Here is a 19,237-nt window from a genome sequence, read left to right as displayed (position 1 = left end):
CTTTAGACAGATGCTCTGTTTGAAGTGGAAACATAAAGACCGGGCCCCATCTGGAGGCCAAGTGGCCTTGGGCAAGTCAGCCCCTGCCTGGGCTGCAGTTCCCTCCTCTGACATCTCTGGCCTAGACTTGGCGTGAAGGTCACACGACCGTGGCAGGCCACGTGTCCAGACGCCTCAGTTGCTCAGCTCTGGGCCCACAGATGAGGCCATGGGACACCCTCAAAACCGGCACACACCCAAGGGTTCACCCTAGATCCACATCCCAGGCAAGCAGCAAACCAACAGGCAGGCACAGTGGATGAGCCCATTTGCAACTCCAGCAACACTAAGGAAGGACCAGTGTGGACAGTCTACACTGGCTGCGACGAGTGCAAGCTCTCAGGCCAGGTGGAAATGGAATTGAGAAACCTGGGCACTGCCCATCAGACCACAGGCACCGAAGAGCAGATCTATTCACTGGGACGGCAACACGTTTATCAGATCAGACGTGTTCGGGTCCCCTGCAGTACATGGCAGCACCAGAGCACACAGGGCCATGTCCCTACATGGTGGTGCCAGCACAGGATGCCACCCAGGGCTCATCTCCTCCTCCTCCTCCTACCAGGACCAGCCTGGCTCACTAGCGGGCATGGGCCAGGCACACCATCCCCCCAGACCAGCCTGGATCACCAGCGGGCATGGGCCAGGCACACCATCCCCCCAGACCAGCCTGGATCACCAGCGGGCATGGGCCGGGCACACCATCCCCCCAGACCAGCCTGGATCACCAGCGGGCATGGGCCGCGCACACCGTCCCCACAGACCAGCCTGGATCACCAGCGGGCATGGGCCGGGCACACCGCCCCCCCAGACCAGCCTGGATCACCAGCGGGCATGGGCCGGGCACACCGTCCCCCCCAGACCAGCCTGGATCACCAGCGGGCATGGGCCGGGCACACCGTCCCCCCAGACCAGCCTGGATCACCAGCGGGCATGGGCCGGGCACACCGTCCCCCCAGACCAGCCTGGATCACCAGCGGGCATGGGCCGGGCACACCGTCCCCCCAGACCAGCCTGGATCACCAGCGGGCATGGGCCGGGCACACCGTCCCCCCAGACCAGCCTGGATCACCAGCGGGCATGGGCCGGGCACACCATCCCCCCAACCAGCGTGCCGCCTCATGCCAGGACTAGCCTGGCTCACCAGCAGGCACGGGCTGGGCACACCCTCCCTCCCGACCAGTGTGCTGCCTCCACATCTAGGTGCCTTGGCCTGACCGCTAATATCGTTCTGGTTACAATGAAGGAAATCTCGCCACTTTTCTCCTGTGCAGAAGAAAATGCACACAGTCCCCATGGCTATAACCCACCAGCAGGCACGGGGACCCCTGGCGTCTCATGTTGGTGCCCAGTGCCTCAGCCTGGCCTCCCCACACGACCTGCAGGGGCGGCTTCACAGCAGGCCAGCTGTGGTGCCCTGCGCAGTGGTTACTGCAGGAGGTGATTTCTTCACTGTAGCTGGACGAGGGTGGCCCTCTGCCGACTTCTGGTGCTCTAGGCCTGGTGAGCATCTTCCTGGAGGAAGACAGGACTCTCCTGACTCCACACCAGGTGGCGGCTCAGGAAGCACAGGGCGAGGCCACCTGGCGTGGCCATGGTGAGGACGGCAACACACCACAAGATGTGGCCCTGCTGGGGCAGCAGGTGGCTCGGCTCACTCAACCATTCACTCAGACACGCTGCAACTGTTTATTCCAGAATCAGAGGTTGGAAACCCAACTGTATATAGACCGAAAGCAAAACAAATACACAACTGAACACAATATATGCAGTTATCCAGCAAGACAGGCAACGGAACACAATATATGCAGTTATCCACAAGACAGGTGCACAAGCACAGCACAGAGTGAGATGAAGGCAGCCTAGCGTGCAGAGGCTCTGCAGCACGGCAGACTGGGAAGTCCATCGCTCGAGTTAATCCAATCCCAGTGCTTCAGGACACCTCGGGCCACATCTCTCTTTTCCTGGGAGGAGCCCTAGGGTACAGCTGCATGGTTCCGTGGAGTTTCAGGCGTCTGCCAGCTCTGTTTCACTGTTTGTGGTTAAACTGCTTTCTCCTTTTTTTAAAAAAATTTTTTGCCAGGTGCAGTGGCTCACGACTATAATCCCAACATTTTGGGAGGCTGAGGTGGTCGGATCACCTGAGGTCAGAAGTTCCAGCCTGACCAGCTTGACCAACATGGCGAAACCCCATCTCAACTAAAAATACAACAATTAGCCGGGCAGGGTGGCACACACCTGTAATCCCAGCTACTCCAGAGGCTGAGATAGGAGAATCGCTTGAACCCAGGAGGCGGAGGTTGCTGTGAGCCGAGATCACGCCACTGCACTCCAGCCTGGGTGACAGTGAGACTGTCTCAAAAAAATTTTTTTTCTTGTAGAGACGGAGTCTCCCACGTAGAAACTCCTGGACTCCAGCAATCCTCCCACCTTGGCCTCCCAGTGTGCTGGGATTATAGGGCACGAGCCACCGTGCCTGGCCTCTACTTTCTTTTTAAGGCAAGCTCACGCCCACAGTGCAGTGCCAGAATGGAAGGGGCTCCATCACCCTGAGCACAGAGGGCTTCATGGCGAGTGGAGGGGCCAGGGCCGTGTGAGAAGAAACCTGTCTGCGAAGGGTGACGGGGAAGTGTTCCGCGGGAGGCTGGACCACCTGAGCATCCTCAACCCCTCAGGGTCAGACGGAACCTTTACCCCCGACTCCCACCCCACGACGGTGCTGATGATGAGCTGGGGCCCCCCGCACCCACCCAGCTTGTGCGGGCAGCCTTCTCAATTTTCCATTCTCGTGTCTGCCACCCTTGTCAGGCCCCTTCCCTTGCCTCAATGCGAGTCCAACTCAAAGACTGAATGTACAAGTTTGAGTTGGGGCCTGGGTCGCCAGGCCTCCAGGGCCCTAAGTATGGTCCAGGAGGGTGGTGACTGGCTGTGAGGAATGGCCCAGGGCCGAGTGTGGTCCAGGAGGGTGGTGACTGGCTGTGAGGAATGGGGCCTACTGTTGTCAGAAACTACAGTTTTTCTAAGAAAAGCTGAAAATCCTGATTTGTATATGAGTCTCCTGATTCTAAAAGGCTGACAGTTATTAATGTTCTGGCAAAAACATTTTCAAGGAAAATATGAGTGGGTAAAAGTAAGAGCCAAAATGGGCAGGGATCTGGGACTGTGGACTGCCTGCCCTAACAACCCCAGGGCCACAGGAGTCCACAGGCACAGCCACCCCGCCCTCTGCCCTCATTCCCACATCAAATCACCTCCAAGGCATGTGCATTAGAACCTCTGGGGGTCTTAGCTCTTCACAGGACACTTTCTGGATTTTTCTTTTTAAATCTAAAATACAGTAGTCTGTCTCCATTCCTACTCTTTGGGACTTTTTCACAATCTTAGGATGAAGGGATAAATTGGGGAAGTGCTCCTCTCATGTTAAAATGTTCCAATCTGCCGGGCACAGTGTCTCACACCTGCAGTCCTGGCACTTTGGGAGGCCAAGACGGGTGGATCATGAGGTCAGGAATTCAAGACCAGCCTGGCCAATATAGTGAAACCCCATCTCTACTAAAAATACAAAAATTAGCTGGGCATGGTGGTGTGCGCGTGTAGTCCCAGCTACTTGGGAGGCTGGGGCAGGAGAATCGCTTGAACCCGGGAGGCAGGGGTTGCAGTGAGCTGAGATTGTGCCATTGCACTCCAGCCTGGGTGACAGAGTGAGACTCTGTCTCCAAAAAAAAAAAAAAAAAAAAAAAGTTCCAATCCCACATCTATTATGAAGATAGCACCACATGAAACTGCCTGAGGGGCCTCCAATAAACGGGGTAGCAGGGAACTCTGAGAAACCAAAGTAACCCATTGAACGGTTTTCTTAAGTGTCTTTAATACTTCTCTCAGGGCAGCCCCTCCCTCTACTGAGAGGTTCTTGGCTCTGGCCCCAAGAGCAGCTGGAAGGCCCTGGCCTGACTTCACCACTTGATGTCCAGGCTGTGTGCGCCGCGCTCCTGGCTCTGGTACGTGGTATGCAGCACCTCTCGGGCCTTGGGGGAGTTGATCCCCTCCAGCCACTCCTGGTACAGCTCCTGCACGTGTGCACTGGACTCCGGACGCCGCACAGGGATGTCAGCGTAAATGCCTTCCATCTGCCGCAGCAGGGCCTTATCCGCATGTCCGTCTGGAGTCTGGGCTTGGCCTCTGCCATTTAAGCATCCTGAAAGATAAACACAGTTAAGTTTATCCTGGGCTCAGGCGATCTTTCCGCCTTAGCCTCCTGAGCAGCTAGAACTACAGACACACACCACCTTGCCCGGCTAATTTTTAAATTTTTTGTAGAGATTGCAGGGGAGAGGGGCAGGTCTCGCTATGTTGCTCAGGCTGGTCTTGAACTCCTGGCTTCAAGTGGCAATCCTACTTCAAGCTGGGACTACTGGTGTGAGCCACCGCACCCAGCCGGGATAGTCTTAAGGAAGCTTTTGCCTCACAGGGAAGACAGTTTGGAAGCAGAAGAATAAAGGGGATGTGGAATGTTGCGTGGCCTAAGGCTAGGGCTGGCTGCACAGGCCAGGGTCTTCCCCAAGGCTGTCAGGGACACTGATCCCAGACTCATAGCCCCGTGTGCCTCTCGTTCTTTTTTTTTTTTTCTTCGAGACAGGGTCTCTCTCTGTTGGCCAGGCTGGAGTGCAGTGGCCTATCTCGGCTCACTGCAACCTCCATCTCCTGGGCTCAAGTGATTCTCCCGCCTCAGTCTCCCAAGTACCTGGGGTTACAGGTGTGTGCCACCATGCCCGGCTAATTTTTGTATTTTTAGTAGAGACAGGGTTTTATCATGTTGGCCAGGCTGGTCTCAAACTCCTGACCTCAGGTAATCCGACTGCCTCGGCCTCCCAAAGTGCTGGGATTACAGGCGTGAGCCACCGTGCCTGGACCCGTGTGCCTCTCATTCTTACCCATTTACATCACCCATAAAATGGTTTTACCTAAAACCTAAGTTGCCAACCTTTTAGAACTGGGTGGCTTTATATGCAAATCCTGATTTCCAACTTCTCTTGGAATTTGGCAAAACCAGGATAGGACAGGAATGGTGAACAAGCAGTTAAACCACTCCTGCCTGCACCACACGTGTTAGTGTGCTGGGCCCTGCCTGGAGGCTGCACCGGAGGCAGCTGAGCTGTGAGCCCAGCCGTGAGCCCACACCCCCAACACTGGCCTGAGTAAAAATGTGTCTCCTATCTATTAATGCTACTTACTCTCCAGCGTGTTAGATGATGTCACTCTTAGTAGTGTAAGAGTTAATTTAAAACAATCTGGAGCAGATTTCCCTGGTTAAATCTCACTCCCCATGGGTTCCAGGGTGGCACCCCAGCTGGTCTCCAACCTCCACTTTCCCAGGGGGCTGGCTCGCACCTTCTCCTTCCTCAGGCCCCAGCTCCACTCGCTTGCACACAGAGGCCCTCCCAGAGGCCCTGCTTCACGGCCCACCTCCCGGCTGCTCCTCAGCCCAGCTGTGGGACTGACCCTTCCATGCCCCTGGAATGCTCAGTGAGGCCTCCAAGGCCACATGCTCACCTCTCTGCCCTCACCCTCCTCGAGTCAGTGCTGGCTGGGGCCTCCCCTCCTCTACGAGATCCTTTGTGTTAAAGGACACACCCTTGTCTGTGCCCTGCCCAGGGGCCCCTCCCATCCTGTGGCTTCGCACCTTGTCCCACTCGTCTAACATCAGTGGAGCCGTTCCTCCAACTGACCTGCACCAGGCATTTCCACTGGAGTCCCTCGTGGTGCCCCCCCGACTCACAATGGCACAAAGGTCCTCAGTTCCCCACCAGGGGCGCAGATGGACCACCATGGGTCAGGGGCAGGGGGGTCCCCTTCTTCCCTGACACACACATTCAGCAAGTCTTTCCCGGAGACCCCCACCGTGTCCTGGCCTCCTCTCATCCTCTCACTCCCCCTGCCCCAGGTGGGGATCCTTCCTCACTTGCCTGGATGATCGCAGCCCACAGTGGCCCACCCTCCCTCCACACAGCAAGGGAGCCCCTCAGGCCCAGGCTGGGTCACACCACTTCCCGCTCTCAACTGCTTCCACCTCTCAACTGCTCTCTCCCATCACTCAGGACAGAGCAGGTTCATCCTTGGTGCCTGGCAGGGGGGAGGGGTGTTTCTCCTAGGCAGAGCAGCCTCAACTCTTGTGATTTGTTCTCTGAGCCAGCCGCCATGGGCTGACTCTCACCTGGTGCCATGTTGGGCCTCCTGAGGGCATGTCCCCAAGAGAATGCCCACATGCTACATGGGGTGAGGAAAAGAGCAAAACCAATGGAGCCTAGAATGTCCCAGCACAAGCCCCACGGGAGCATCCACACCCCACAAAGCTCTCGGGGCTGAGAGAGGCTCTGGGTGGCCAAGAGCACCATCTCTCTGGCGGCTGCAGGACCAGTGTGGCCTGAGCACCCATGGGAGACAGAGCCGGGTGCTGCTCTTGGCGCCTCACCTCCAGCACAGGCGAGGACCTCCACAAAGTGGTATGGGAATTTGCCCTTCTTAAGCTTCAGGATCATGTTCTGGATGTTTCGAAAGCCATAGGCTGCAGCAAAGCGTAACAGCACCTCTCCATTCTTCTCAAGGGTGACCTCTTGGAAGTCTTTGTTTCTACAAAATGAACACAGAGAATTTTGATCCATCAAGTCCTTTATCTGTGACTTAAGAACACTTTCTTTTTTTTTGAGACGGAGTCTTGCTCTGTTGCCCAAGCTGGAGTGCAGTGGCGTGATCTCGGCTCACTGCAACCTCTGCCTCCCGGGTTCATGCCATTCTCCTGCCTCAGCTTCCTGAGTGGCTGGGACTATAGGCGCCCACCACCACACTCAGCTAATTTTTTGTATTTTTAGTAGAGACGGGGTTTCACCGTGTTAGCCAGGATGGTCTCGATCTCCTGACCTCATGATCCGCCCGCCTCGGCTTCCCAAAGTGCTGGGATTACAGGCATGAGCCACCGCACCCGGCCAAGAACACTTTCTAATGTAAGTTTGGAATGTCAGCAAAATAAAAGGTCTGAATAAACACAAAAAAGTCCTTTTGGTTTTGACTAGTGTAAACTCCACGCATAGAACCGCCACATGCCCAGATCCACACAGGCACACCATGCACACGCGCTAACCACAGGCACAGACAGGCTGTGGATGCTGCCCCACACCTCAGGGCTCGGTAAGTGACCTCCTCCACATCCTCGTTGAACAGCTCCTTGGCCGCATGTCTGAAGATGTGTGCCAGGTGCCCGTCCGAGCTGGCTCCATCATGGCGCGTCACCTTGTCCTCCTTCAAGTCTCCAAACCTCACCAGGCAGAGAAAATACAAGTCCTTCATGAATGCCGATGTACAGTGACAGAAAGAGTGAAACCAGACTTCCAGAGGGCATCACAATCCAAGTTCGCCACCAAAGAAGCTAAATCCTATACAGATGTTTACACTTTGGAGAAAGTCCCATTTCTAGCATCTTGAGGGGTCTCGGGAGGGCCTGCCTGATGCTCGGGCCAGGCGGAGGACTCTCAGTCACGTCGAGCCCATGCACAGGCTCTTGCAGGTGCTCCAGATGCTTATGGTCTTTTTCTTTTGGAGACAGGGTCTTGTTCTGTCTCCCAGGCTGGAGTGCAGTGGCACAATCATAGCTCACTACAGCCCCGGCCTCCTGGACTCAAGCGATCCTCCTACCTCAGCCTCCCAAAGTACTGTGATTATAGGTGTGAGTCACCACACCTGGCCCCACAGATGCTTAAATTCTGTAAACTTCTATCTTACCTTACCCCAAAAGGGCATGAATGCAGCACCTGGGATGCAGAGTGTTGGCAAGGACACACGCCGCTGCCTTTGTGGTGCTCTCTGCCCAGTGCCTGGGGTGCAGCAGGAGCCCTAGGCCTTGCTGGGTATCAAGGTCACCGCCCCCAGGAGAACCCAGCCTGCCACTCTTGGTGCAAAGGGGCCTGAGGGAGCTGCCCCACTGCCCCATAGGCCACATGGAACGTGAGGCACAGACCGCACTCAGGAAGAAGGGGGCTGGTGCACACATGAACGGCCCTGCGCCAGCGAGGACAAAGCTGTTTGTGCATTTTGTCCTTCCTCAAGGGTTTAGGGTGGCAATCACACCATGGAAGCCCGCCAAGCCTTCAACCCCCTGGCAGCCCTGGTGAATGGTATCCCATTCAACAGCTAGAGGGTGGCTGAGGGTTGTGGCAGGGGCCTGGGGGACTGCATCGCAGTGCTTCACATGGCCTTGTCATAAAGCAGGGCAGCCCTGGGCCTGGCAGGTGGCTGGCAGGGCTGACGAGAGGTCCTGCCCCCCAGGACTCTCCCCAGAGAAGCCACTTACAGAGTGTCGACGGCAGCATCTCTCACTGAGAGGTCACCTTGCTCCATGATTTGAGCAATTTCACCTGCAGACAAACGAAGTAAGACACTGAAAAGACACAGGAGCTTTTCTTCCCCTGCAGGAGATTTGACATTAGTGACCCTGGGTGACGTCCCTCCTATGAAATCTCCATCACACACAGCAGGAGTCCATCTAAAGGGCAAAGTGAGGTCAATAAAATGAAACACTAATAAAACGTAAGCAGAATTCAATTCTAACTCCTCTTTCCATTCCTCTTTCTGCCCTTGAACTGTGGGATTTATGTAAACAATCTCTCAGTGATTTTCCCATGTGGAAAATCTGTAAACTTTTTTGGCCCACTTTGCAGGAAACAAACACAAAACTTTTGTGTATAACAAGCTCACAGAGATAGGATGATGAAATACACACTGGTTGCATTTTTTTTTTTGAGATGGAGTCTCACCTCCACCGCCCAGGCTGGAGTCCAGTGGTGCGATTTTGGCTCACTGTAACCTCTGCCTCCGGGTTCAAGTGATTCTCTTGCCGCAGCCTCCTGAGTAGCTGTGATTACAGGTGCGCACTACCACGCCTGGCTAATTTTTGTATTTTTAGTAGAGACGGGGGTTTCACCATGTTGGCCAGACTGGTCTTGAACTCCTGACCTCAGGTGACCAGCCTGCCTCAGCTTCTTGAAGTGCTGGGATTACACGTGTCAGCCACTGTGCCCAGCCCTTTTTTTTTTAAGAAACAAGGTCTCCAGTCTAGCCAACATGGTGAAACCCCCTCTCTACTAAAAATACAAAAATTAGCCTGGTGTGGTGGGGCGCGCCTGTAATCCCAGCTACTCGGGAGGCTGAGGGAGGAGAATCGCTTGATCCTGGGAGGCGGAGGTTGTAGTGAGCCGAGATGGAGCCACTGCAGAGCCTGGGCGACAGAGTGAGACTCTGTCTCAAAAAAAAAAGAGAGAGAGATGAGGTCTCACTGTGTTGCCCAGCAAGGTCTCAAACTCCTGGGCTTGTGATCCTCCAGTCATAGCCTCCTGAGTGGCTGGAATTAGAGGCCTGAGCCACTGTACCCAGCTACATTTATATGACAATTGTTCATTCTGCAATGAGATCAACTGAAAGTGAGAACCACTTTCTGTATTTCCTTTTACATGAGGATGCCTGAAAAAACCCTTAATAGAAAAGCTGAGCCTCTAAAACCATGGCTGTGGCACCACATCAGATGCCGGGAGATGGCTGGAAACACAGGTAAGAAAACAGCATAATTTCCTATAAATCTGCACTCAGAAAAAAGATGGCTGGACATGGTTCTTCTGACAGCCCGCCGCGCATGTTTTTATTTTGTCAACATAAGCAGATGGCCCCTGGGCCCTTCCTCTGAGAGTGAAGGATGGCAGTGCTGAGGACCCTTCTATCCCTTATCCTTCAACACCCCTGCCACATCACCCCACAGGGAGCCTGTGCCTATGGGGTGGGGACCTTTCCAGAGGCATCTGCGTGCTAGAATTTCAAGTCAAGGGCCTGTGAGGGACATTGGCGCCCTTAAAGATTGTCCCTGAGACCTGACCTCTCTGCCTCACCTACCACTGATCTAAATACCTGCAGGGACCTGTTTTCAGAGACCAACAGTTCCGCCAGAATTTTGACAAAGTCTTAAGCTTCCCCCACCAACTGATGTCAACATTCTTCTGAATGGATTCTACATAATTCCAGGGAATGACTTCCATCCCCAACACACACAGAACTCACTGTAGGCTCTTAACATCTGAAAGGAGTGGCCAATACCGTGGTAAAGGCAATATCACTGGAGCAAATGTGCCTTTTTCATTTTACTCTGAATGAAAAAAAACTTCACTTGTGTTTTAAGTGCAGACTTGGTTTGTGAGAAGGAGACCCACTATGGCTATAGACAACTTTCCTACCAAGAGATAAGTACCTTACATGGACTGTAATGTAAAGTTAGGGCCACTATACTGCCCAAGTGGTTCTCCCAGAGACCTGATATTTTTTTTTTTTTTTTTTTTTTTTGAGACAAAGTTTTACTCTTGTCGCCCAGGCTGGAGGGTAATGGTGCGATCTCGGCTCACTGCAACCTCCGCCTCCCAGGTTCAAGTGATTCTCCTGCCTCAGCCTCCCGAGCAGCTGGGATTACTGGCATGTGCCACCACGCCAGCTAGTTTTTTGTATTTTTAGTAGAGATGGGGTTTCTGCATGTTGGTCAGGCTGGTCTCGAACTCCTGACCTCAGGTGATCCACCTGCCTTGGCCTCCCAGTGCTGAGATTACAGGTGTTGAGCCACTGCGCCCAGCTGAGACCTGATCTATCTTGAGGAAGATGTACAGAGGAGACAGGAGGCCTTATCTTCACCTGCAATTAACCCCCTAGGGCCTCAGCTGTCAGTAACTTCAGACAAGCGGCCACATTGGCAGGCACTGACATGGCTCTGGGACACAGATCTGCCTGGCTCTGGTGTGTACTGGCCAGTCGGAGAGTCTCCCAGCGCCCAGGTGCACCCCCGCCCACCTCTCACCTGATGTTAACACACAGTCAGCGCCCCGGGAGCCATGCAAAGCAGGGGGAAAGCTTTCCTGAAGAGCCTCCAGCTTCTTGTCATAACAAGGGGCCACGATGACGTGGAAAATCTTCTCTGGAGACAGGTTCTGTGGGAGAGGGGCACCCGTATTTAGGGCTGATGGAGAGGTGACGGCAGCTTACACTTGGTGCCCAGGACAAGAGGGATGAGAGACCGAATGCCCCCTGCTGCTGCCCTCCAGACACTGCATGCGGCACTTTCTCTTTTTTTTTTTTTTTTTTTTTTGGGACGGAGTCTCGCTCTGTCACCCAGGTTGGAGTGCAGTGGCGTGATCTCAGCTCACTGCAACCTCTGCCTCCCAGGTTCAAGCGATTCCCCTGCCTCAGCCTCCCGAGTAGCTGGGACTACAGGCGCATGCCGCCACGCCTGGCTAATTTTTTGTACTTTAGTAGAGATGGGGTTTCACTGTGTTGCCCAGGCTGGTCTCAAACTCCTGAGCTCAGGCAATCTGACCGCCTCGGCCTCCAAAGTGCTAGAATTACAGGCGTTGAGCCATCGAGCCTGGCTGCATGCGGCACTTTCTTGGGGCTGGGACTGCTGTGGGTCTGACGCCGGGCCCCACAGATGAAAGTGCTGTAGCCACATCTGGCTCCCATCCCCTCTTCAACTCTACCGAGCACCAGCACTCCATCCGTGTCTGCCTGCTGCCTCCCTCGGGACTGGGTGTGGTCCTCCCAAACCATCTGCAAAGCCCCCCAGCCAGTGGAGCCTCCTGGAAGAACCGGGAAGGCTAAGCCCTTTTCCTCCTGAACCGGTGCACATGGGGACAAAATAAGTAAGAGGAAGTCCAGCCGGCGTGGAGCTGTTGAGGGAGGGAGGCCTGAGTGTGTGTGCGTGTGCTGGCTACTTCACCCACAGACTTTCCTGAATCTTCCCAAGCGATGCCCACCCAAGCTACCCCTCTCCTGGGTCCACACAGAGCAGGTGCCTGTGGCTGGGCCTGAACTGGTGGCAAAGCCAGGAGCCAGCAGTTGCCAAGTGACCTTGTGGTGAGGTCTGGGTGGAAAGGACCCACTCAGGGCAGGGGCGGAGCAAAAGAGGAAACCCGCCCCTGGTTGCAGCTGTGCCAGGCAGTCAGGTGAGGGGCTGCTGGAGGCCGGGTCTCTGCGGCTGCCCCTCACGGCACCTACAGGAGGACACATAGCTCTGGGCTCCAGCCAGGGAAGAGGGCAGCACGTGGAAGACCTAGAAACACATGGCTCTCTTCAGGTGAGGGCAGGGCAAGGGACAGACATAAAGTCCCATAGCTCATTTTTCATGATGTATACTCTGACATCATGTTTATAATTTGCCACATTATGACTTTATGGGTAGAAAGAAACTAGGTAGAAAGAAAACACTGCCTATTGCTAAAATAACAAGGCTGCCAAATGTGCGTGCCTTTTTAGGCTGACTTCAAATGTCTGAAAGATCCTGATGCTGCCCTCTACTCTGGTTACCACAGTGCCTGGACAGGGCGGCTCCCCCGGAGGGAGGTGGAAAGTCTGATTGAGAAGAGTGGTGTCCGGTTACCACAGTGCCTGGACAGGGCGGCTCCCCCGGAGGGAGGTGGAAAGTCTGATTGAGAAGAGTGGTGTGGGCCATGCCACAGGCTGGAGAATAAACCACGGGATTAGGGTCCCTTTGAGGGTGGTGGGAAGGGAGAGCACGATGGGCCGAGGCAGTGGCATGCAGGAGCCTCAGGCCGGGACTCACTCCATCAAGTGGAGGCAGCATCACAGCCACTGCGGAATCTCACAGAAGTGGCTAAGGAAGTCATGTGATGCCCATGGTCTGAGGGAAAGGCCAGGGCAGAGGCCAGGTTTGGCTCCCTAAATGACAGCGGCCCTCGGCCTCCAGGCACAGGCCACTCTAGGCCTCCTTGGGTGAGGCATCCCAACGGCAGGCAGGCGGCATCTCTGGGCAAGGTCCAGGGCCTCATTCTCAGCAGGGCGGGCAGCATTTCTACTCTACCCCGAATAGGACCAGGAGAACCACCAGATGCCACAGAAAGGGTTAAGAAGAAAGAAAAAGGTTGTTTAAGAGGAAGGAAGGGAGGAATAGAGATGGGCATTGGTGAGAAAGAGCACTGCTGTTTCCTGAAGCCACAGCTTCCTTTTTGCTCACCTGGGGGGTCGTGACCACGCTGGACAGATGGGGAACCTCCCCTTCCTGGGCCCCTGTGCCATGGTCCTCCCTCACCTGCCCTTCCTGCCCTCCAGAGAGAGGTCAGCTTACCTGCTGTCTGGCAAAATAATCCTTCACCAAAGAGCCCATGACCTGCTGGGGGGACTTGGCGGTGCAGAGGTGGGCAGTGATGGGGCGACCCAGCACCCGCTCGGCGTATCGGACCCAGCCTGGGGAGAGAAGGGATCCGAGGTCAGCTCCTTACTGCTTCCTCTGGTCTTCCTGTAACGTACCAGGGAATGCTGAGGTCGAGTCCCTGCTGCCCCAGGGTGAAGCGAGGACACCTTTTCCCCAGGGCTTACCAGGAGCTCGTGCTGGACCCAAAACCCGTCCTCAGTGGCCTGGCTGTGGGTCATGGGAACCTGCAGGCCTGGAGGCTACTGGGAAATGGGAGCGTCCCTGCAAGGCCGACAGACAAGTAAGAGTCGGGGTAACAGGTCCCCCAAAAAGGTGAAGGGGAACAAGCACTGAAAGGCAGCAGGAGCAGAGGCCCAGGCTGCACCGTGCAAAATCCCCTGGCCAGCTGCAGAGTCCTTACAGCCAGGACACGCAGCTACAGCTCAGGGGAGAGCAGCCACATGCTTGCCCAACTTCTCTCACAGACTAGAAATTAACAGCCCAACAACTGCACGCTTTTTAAAACATAAGAAATCTATACTCCTCAAGTCATAATAAATAGCAAAATCTGTAGTGTCACTACATGCCCGCACAATCTGAGCACTTTCCTGAGGTTGAGTGCTGCTGTGGTTTCCAGGGTGAACACAAGTCACCACTGCAGCTGACCACACAACAGCAATTCCACCGCATGAGCCCTGCCTACTCCTTTCCCGCAGGCGCACAGCCCAGTCAGAGCGCCTAAGAACATCATAGAACTTGCTGACCTGGCAACTGATTTTAGGCCCTGACCCCACAGACACTTGCACACCTGTGTACACGAGAGCCATGCTACCTGCCCTCAAACAGGGGCTGGGTAGATACCTTGGTAGACTCTACCTGACCCCACAGACACTTGCACACCTGTATACACGAGAGCCATGCTACCTGCTCTCAAACAGGGGCTGGGTAGATACCTTGGTAGACTCTACTCCTGGCAGGGAAGGTCTCCCAGAGGGTGAGAGGCAGCTCATGTCCCACAGTCAGACATGATAATCACATTTAACAATCTAAACACGCCTGTGTGTGCTCAGGAAACACCCACAGAGACACAGAAGCAGCCACAGAGAGAAATGCCCCAGGGCCGGGAGCAGTAGCTCACGCCTGTAATCCCAACACTTTGGGACTGCGAGGCAGGCGGATCACTTGAGGGCAGGATTTCAAGACCAGCCTGGGCAACACGGTGAGACTCTGTCTCTACAAAAATAAAAAAATCAGCCAGGCATGGTGGTGCACACCTGTAGTCCCAGCTACTTGGGAGACTGAGGCAGGAGGATGGCTTTGAGCCCAGGAGTTCGAGGCTGGAGTCAGCTATGATTGCATCACTGCTCTCCAAGCTTGGATGACAGAGCAAGACTCTGTGTTGTTTGTTTGTTTGTTTGTTTTTGGTTTTTTTTTGAGACAGTCTTGCTCTGTCACCCAGGCTGGAGTGCAGTCACATGATCTCGGCTCACTGTAACCTCTGGCTCCTGGGTTCAAGTGATTCTCCTGCCTCAGCCTCCCAGGTAGCTGGGACTACAAGTGTGCGCCACCGCGTGTGGCCAATTTTTGTGTTTTTAGTAGAGACAGGGTTTCACCATGTTGGTCAGGCTGGTCTCGAACTCTTGACCTCAGGAGATCCTTCTGTCTAGGCCTCCCAAAGTGCTGGGATTACAGGCGTGAGCCACCCTGCCTGGCCTGACTCTGTCTTAAAAAAATAAATAAATAAATATAAAAATTAGCTGGGTGTGGCGGCGCACACCTGTGGTCCCAGCTACTTGGAAGGCTGAGGTGGGAGGGTCACTTGAGCCCAAGAGGTTGAAGCTCTCGTGAGCCATGATTGAGCTGCCGCACTCCAGCGTGGGCAACAAAGCGAGATCCTGTTTAAAAAAAGTGTCGGCTGGGTGCACTGGCTCACACCTCTAATCCCAGCACACTTTGGGAGGCCGAGGAGGGTGGATCACCTGAGGTCGGGAGTTCGATTCCAGCCTGGCCAACATGGTGAAACCCTGTCTCTACTGAAAATATAAAAATTAGCCGGGCGTGGAGGCAGGCGCCTCTAATCCCAGCTACTTGGGAGGCTGAGGCAGGAGAATGGCTTGAACCTGGGAGGTGGGGGTTGCAGTGAGTCGAGATCTCGCTATTGCACTCTAGCCTGGGCAACAAGAGCGAAACTCCGTCTCAAAAACACCAGGCGTGGTGGCTCATGCCTGTAATCCCAGCACTTTGGGAGTCCAAGGAAGGCAGATCATCGAGGTCAGGAGATCGAGGCCAGCCTGACCAACAAAGTGAAACTGTGTCTCTACTAAAAATACAAAAATTAGACAGGCATGGTGGTGCACGCCTCTAATCCCAGCTACTCAGGAGGCTGAGGCAGCAGAATCGCTTGAACCCAGGAGGCAGAGGAGCCGAGATCACACCACTGCACTCCAGCCTGGGCGACAGAGCGAGACTCCATCTCAAAACAAACAAACAAAAAAAGTGTTAGTTGGGTGCGGTGGCTCACTGCTGTAATCCCAGCACCTTGGGAGGCCGAGGCAGGCGGATCACCTGAGGTCAGGAGTTTGAGACCGGCCTGGCCAACATGGTGCAACCCCGTCTCTACTAAAAATACAAAAATTAGCCAGGCATGGTGGCAAGTGCCTGTAATCCCAGCACTTTGGGAGGCTGAGGCGGGCGGATCACCTGAGGTCAGGAGTTTGAGACCAGCCTGACCAAAATGGTAAAACCCTGTCTCTACTACAGATACAAAAATTAGCTGGGCATGGTGGCATGCACCTGCAATCCCAACTTGTCAGGAGGCTGAGGCGGCAGAACCACTTGAACGTGGGGGATGGAGGTTGCAGTGGGCCAAGATCACACCAATGCACTCCAGCCTGGGTGACAGAGCGAGACTCTGTCTCAATAAATAAATAAATAAAATAAAAAATAAAAAAAGTGTCTTGACCAAGATGGAGCTTATGTTGAGAAATAAAGTTTATACTTTTTATCTTTTAATTCTGTTCTTCCACAAACTTTTTGCAGTCTCCTCACATTTGTTGATTTCCTTATGAGAGGTCCTACTGGGATGGAACCTTCTGAAGTCACTGAAGGAACTAACTCTGCTGATGTGAATCCTGAGCAGATTGCTGATCTGTACAGAAACGGTGATCCCTCCGCCTGTGGCAGTGAACACAATGCTAGGTAGGGGCCCCCAGAGGTCTCTTCTCAGTGACGGCATTTCTGAGAAATGTGTCACCAAATCCTTTCTCTTCTCCAGCCACCGGCTGCAGACCAGCCCCTTGCTTCCTATTTTAGCTTGAGATTTGCTGTATGTATGTAGTATATATGTGTGATTGACAGGGTTGCTCTGTTACCCAGGCTGGAGTGCAGTGGTGCAATCAGGGCTCACCGCAGCCTCGACATCCTGGGTTCCAGTGATCCTCCCACCTCAGCCTCCCGAGTAGCGGGGACTACAGGTGCCCACCACCATGCCTGGTTAATTTTTTGTATTTTTAGTAGAGACGGGGTTTCACCGTGTTAGCCAGGATGGTCTCAATCTCCTGACCTCGTGATCCGCCCACCTCGGCCTCCCAAAGTGCTGGGATTACAGGCGTGAGCCACTGCGCCTGGCCTAAATTTTTTGTAATTTAAAAACCACTGCACCAGGGGCATGGGCCTTAGTTTGTCGTCATTTTACACGGCCTCTTCCTTGGTTGGGGGTGGAACTAAGCAAGTGTGACCGGTGTTGTGAAGCCATGTTGTGTATGGCATCATGTAATGGGTCCCAAAAGGAAAGCACTCCAGCAAGGGGACCACAGAGGCAGGCTCAGGTTCAGCACACAAACACCAGGTACTCCCAGGTCGCTGGAGCCCAGGCAGCCTCCGAAACCATCAGGTGTGGAAATTATCCCTTTACACCTGGAAACACAACCAAAATGCCACAAGAGCTGAATGTAACACCCACAATCTAGTAAAAGGCTGTATCTGGCGTCAAATGGCTTATACTTAGACCTCTGATACAAAAATCTGTGAATCACTTACAGTAAGGCAAACCATACAGCTGAAAGAAGTCACTAACATCCCTGTCCCCATCTGGAGCTGAGATCACAGCAGGCTGTGGGTTGCTGGTGAACGACACAGCTCAAATAATGAGCCAACCAATGCAGCCCACGGAACAGATGGTAAATTTCCTCTTTATATTTTATAAATGGCTAGAGAGTAAGTCCATATTCTAAGCAACCACGATGTCAACGTTCCATCTTATTAATTCATAATCCTAATGACTAAAGGTTGACATGTAAAATGCTAGAAAAATTTGAAACCATTGTGGGGAGAGCATAAATTGAGAACTGAAACATGAACCAAACCCTAAAAATTATACAGCCTATGACTAGCTTAGATAGAGCTCTCCTGTGCTCCCACAGGCCTCATGTAGTTAGAACAATTTTTAACTAGTGTTATTTGCCAGGATAGCCATTCCTTTCTTATTCCCTTATGCATCATCGAAAATTTCTTAACCCAAACTCTCTTTTTCCAGAATTGAAAAGCATGTGATAAATCTCTTCTATAACTCAGGCACCCAAAAACCAATTAAAGAGTGGTTTAAACAGTGCGCCCTCAGAGTATCTGAATATCGATGTAAAGAAATTTTCTTATTCTGTATTTTTTTTAAGCTGGCAAAGGATACATGCACGTTTGCCGTATTATTCCATAATTATTTGTACATCTGAGATATGTTGTACAAGAGAAAATGGATTTTCTTAAGAGACAGGACCTCAGTCTTTCGCCCAGGCTGGAGTACAATGGAGGAGTCATAGCTCACTGCAGCCTCTAACTCCTCGGCTCAAACACCTCAGGCTAGGATTCGTAGTAGCTGGGATTACAGGTACTTGCCACCACCCCTGGCTTTTTTTTTTTTTTTTTTTGCAGAGACAAGGTCTCACTATGTTGACGAGACTGGTCCCACACTCCTGGGCTCAAGCAATCCTCCCACATCAGCCTTCTAAATTGTTGGGATTACGGCTGTGAGCCACCATGCCTGGCCTATTTTTCTTTTCCTTTTAAAAAATATTTATTTAAAAAATTAGAGGACGGGTGTGGTGGCTCATGTCCATAATCCCAGCACTTTGGGAGGCCAAGACAGGCAGATCACTTGAGGTCAGGATTTCAAAACCAGCCTGGGCAACATGTTGAAACCCCATCTCTACTAAAAATACAAAAATTAGCCAGGCGTGGTGGCGCTAGCCTGTAATCCCAGCTACTGGGGAGGCTGAGGCATAAGAATCGCTTGAACCTGGCTAGGCACAGTGGCTCACGCCTGTAATGCCAGCATTTTGGGAGGCCGAAGCAGGCAGATCACAAGGTCAGGAGATTGAGACCATCCTGGCTAACACAGTGAAATCCCGTCTCTACTAAAAATACAAAAAGAAATTAGCCGGGTGTGGTGGCGGGCGCCTGTAGTCCCAGCTACTCGGGAGGCTGAGGCAGGAGAATGGCGTGAACCCGGGAGGCGGAGCTTGCAGTGAGCCGAGATCGTGCTACTGCACTCCAGCCTGCGTGACAGAGCGAGACTCTGTCTCAAAAAAAAAAAAAAATCGCTTGAACCTGGGAGGTGGAGGTTGCAATGAGCCGAGGTCACACTACTGCACTCCAGCCTGGGCGACAGACTGAGATTCTGTCTCCAAAAAAAAAAAAAAAAATACAGACATGTTGCCCAGGCTGGTCTCAGACTCCTGGGCTCAAGAGATCTGCCTAGACTGGGCACAGTGGCTCACGCCTGTAATCCCAACACTTTGGGAGGCCGAGGCAGGCAGATCACCTGAGATCAGGAGTTCAAGACCAGCCTGGCCAACATGGCAAAACCCCGTCTCCACTAATAATACAATAATTAGCTGGGTGCAGTGGTGTGCACAGGCAGGCTAAGGCAGGAGAATCGCTTGAACCCGGGAGGTGGAGCTTGCAGTGAGCTGAGATCATGCC

General features: G+C 53.4%; 1 protein-coding gene across 6 annotated transcripts in view; it reads right to left on the bottom strand.

Annotated features, from left to right (window-relative positions):
- Nucleotides 1-3,882: 3,882 nt before the first annotated feature.
- NARF (nuclear prelamin A recognition factor) overlaps nucleotides 3,883-19,237 on the bottom strand; it is a 34,063-nt gene continuing 18,708 nt past the window's right edge. For 3 of the 6 annotated variants that reach the window (XM_054456270.2, XM_063656388.1, XM_063656385.1), the window contains 6 exons: nucleotides 13,196-13,314; nucleotides 10,916-11,045; nucleotides 8,381-8,444; nucleotides 7,211-7,348; nucleotides 6,509-6,666; nucleotides 3,883-4,234 (listed from right to left, as the gene is read on the bottom strand). In XM_054456270.2, the coding sequence (XP_054312245.1) occupies nucleotides 3,993-4,234; nucleotides 6,509-6,666; nucleotides 7,211-7,348; nucleotides 8,381-8,444; nucleotides 10,916-11,045; nucleotides 13,196-13,314 (851 nt within the window). In that variant the 3' untranslated portion in view covers nucleotides 3,883-3,992. Of the gene's footprint in view, nucleotides 4,235-6,508; nucleotides 6,667-7,174; nucleotides 7,349-8,380; nucleotides 8,445-10,915; nucleotides 11,046-13,195; nucleotides 13,315-19,237 lie in introns of those variants that run through there. The other 3 variants (XM_063656386.1, XM_054456271.2, XM_063656387.1) reach the window with 2 other exon arrangements.

Source organism: Pongo pygmaeus, chromosome 19, assembly GCF_028885625.2.
Source record: "Pongo pygmaeus isolate AG05252 chromosome 19, NHGRI_mPonPyg2-v2.0_pri, whole genome shotgun sequence".
NCBI lineage: Eukaryota > Metazoa > Chordata > Mammalia > Primates > Hominidae > Pongo > Pongo pygmaeus.
Note: the sequence above shows the minus strand (reverse complement) of the source record. Positions and strands in the feature narration are given on the sequence as shown.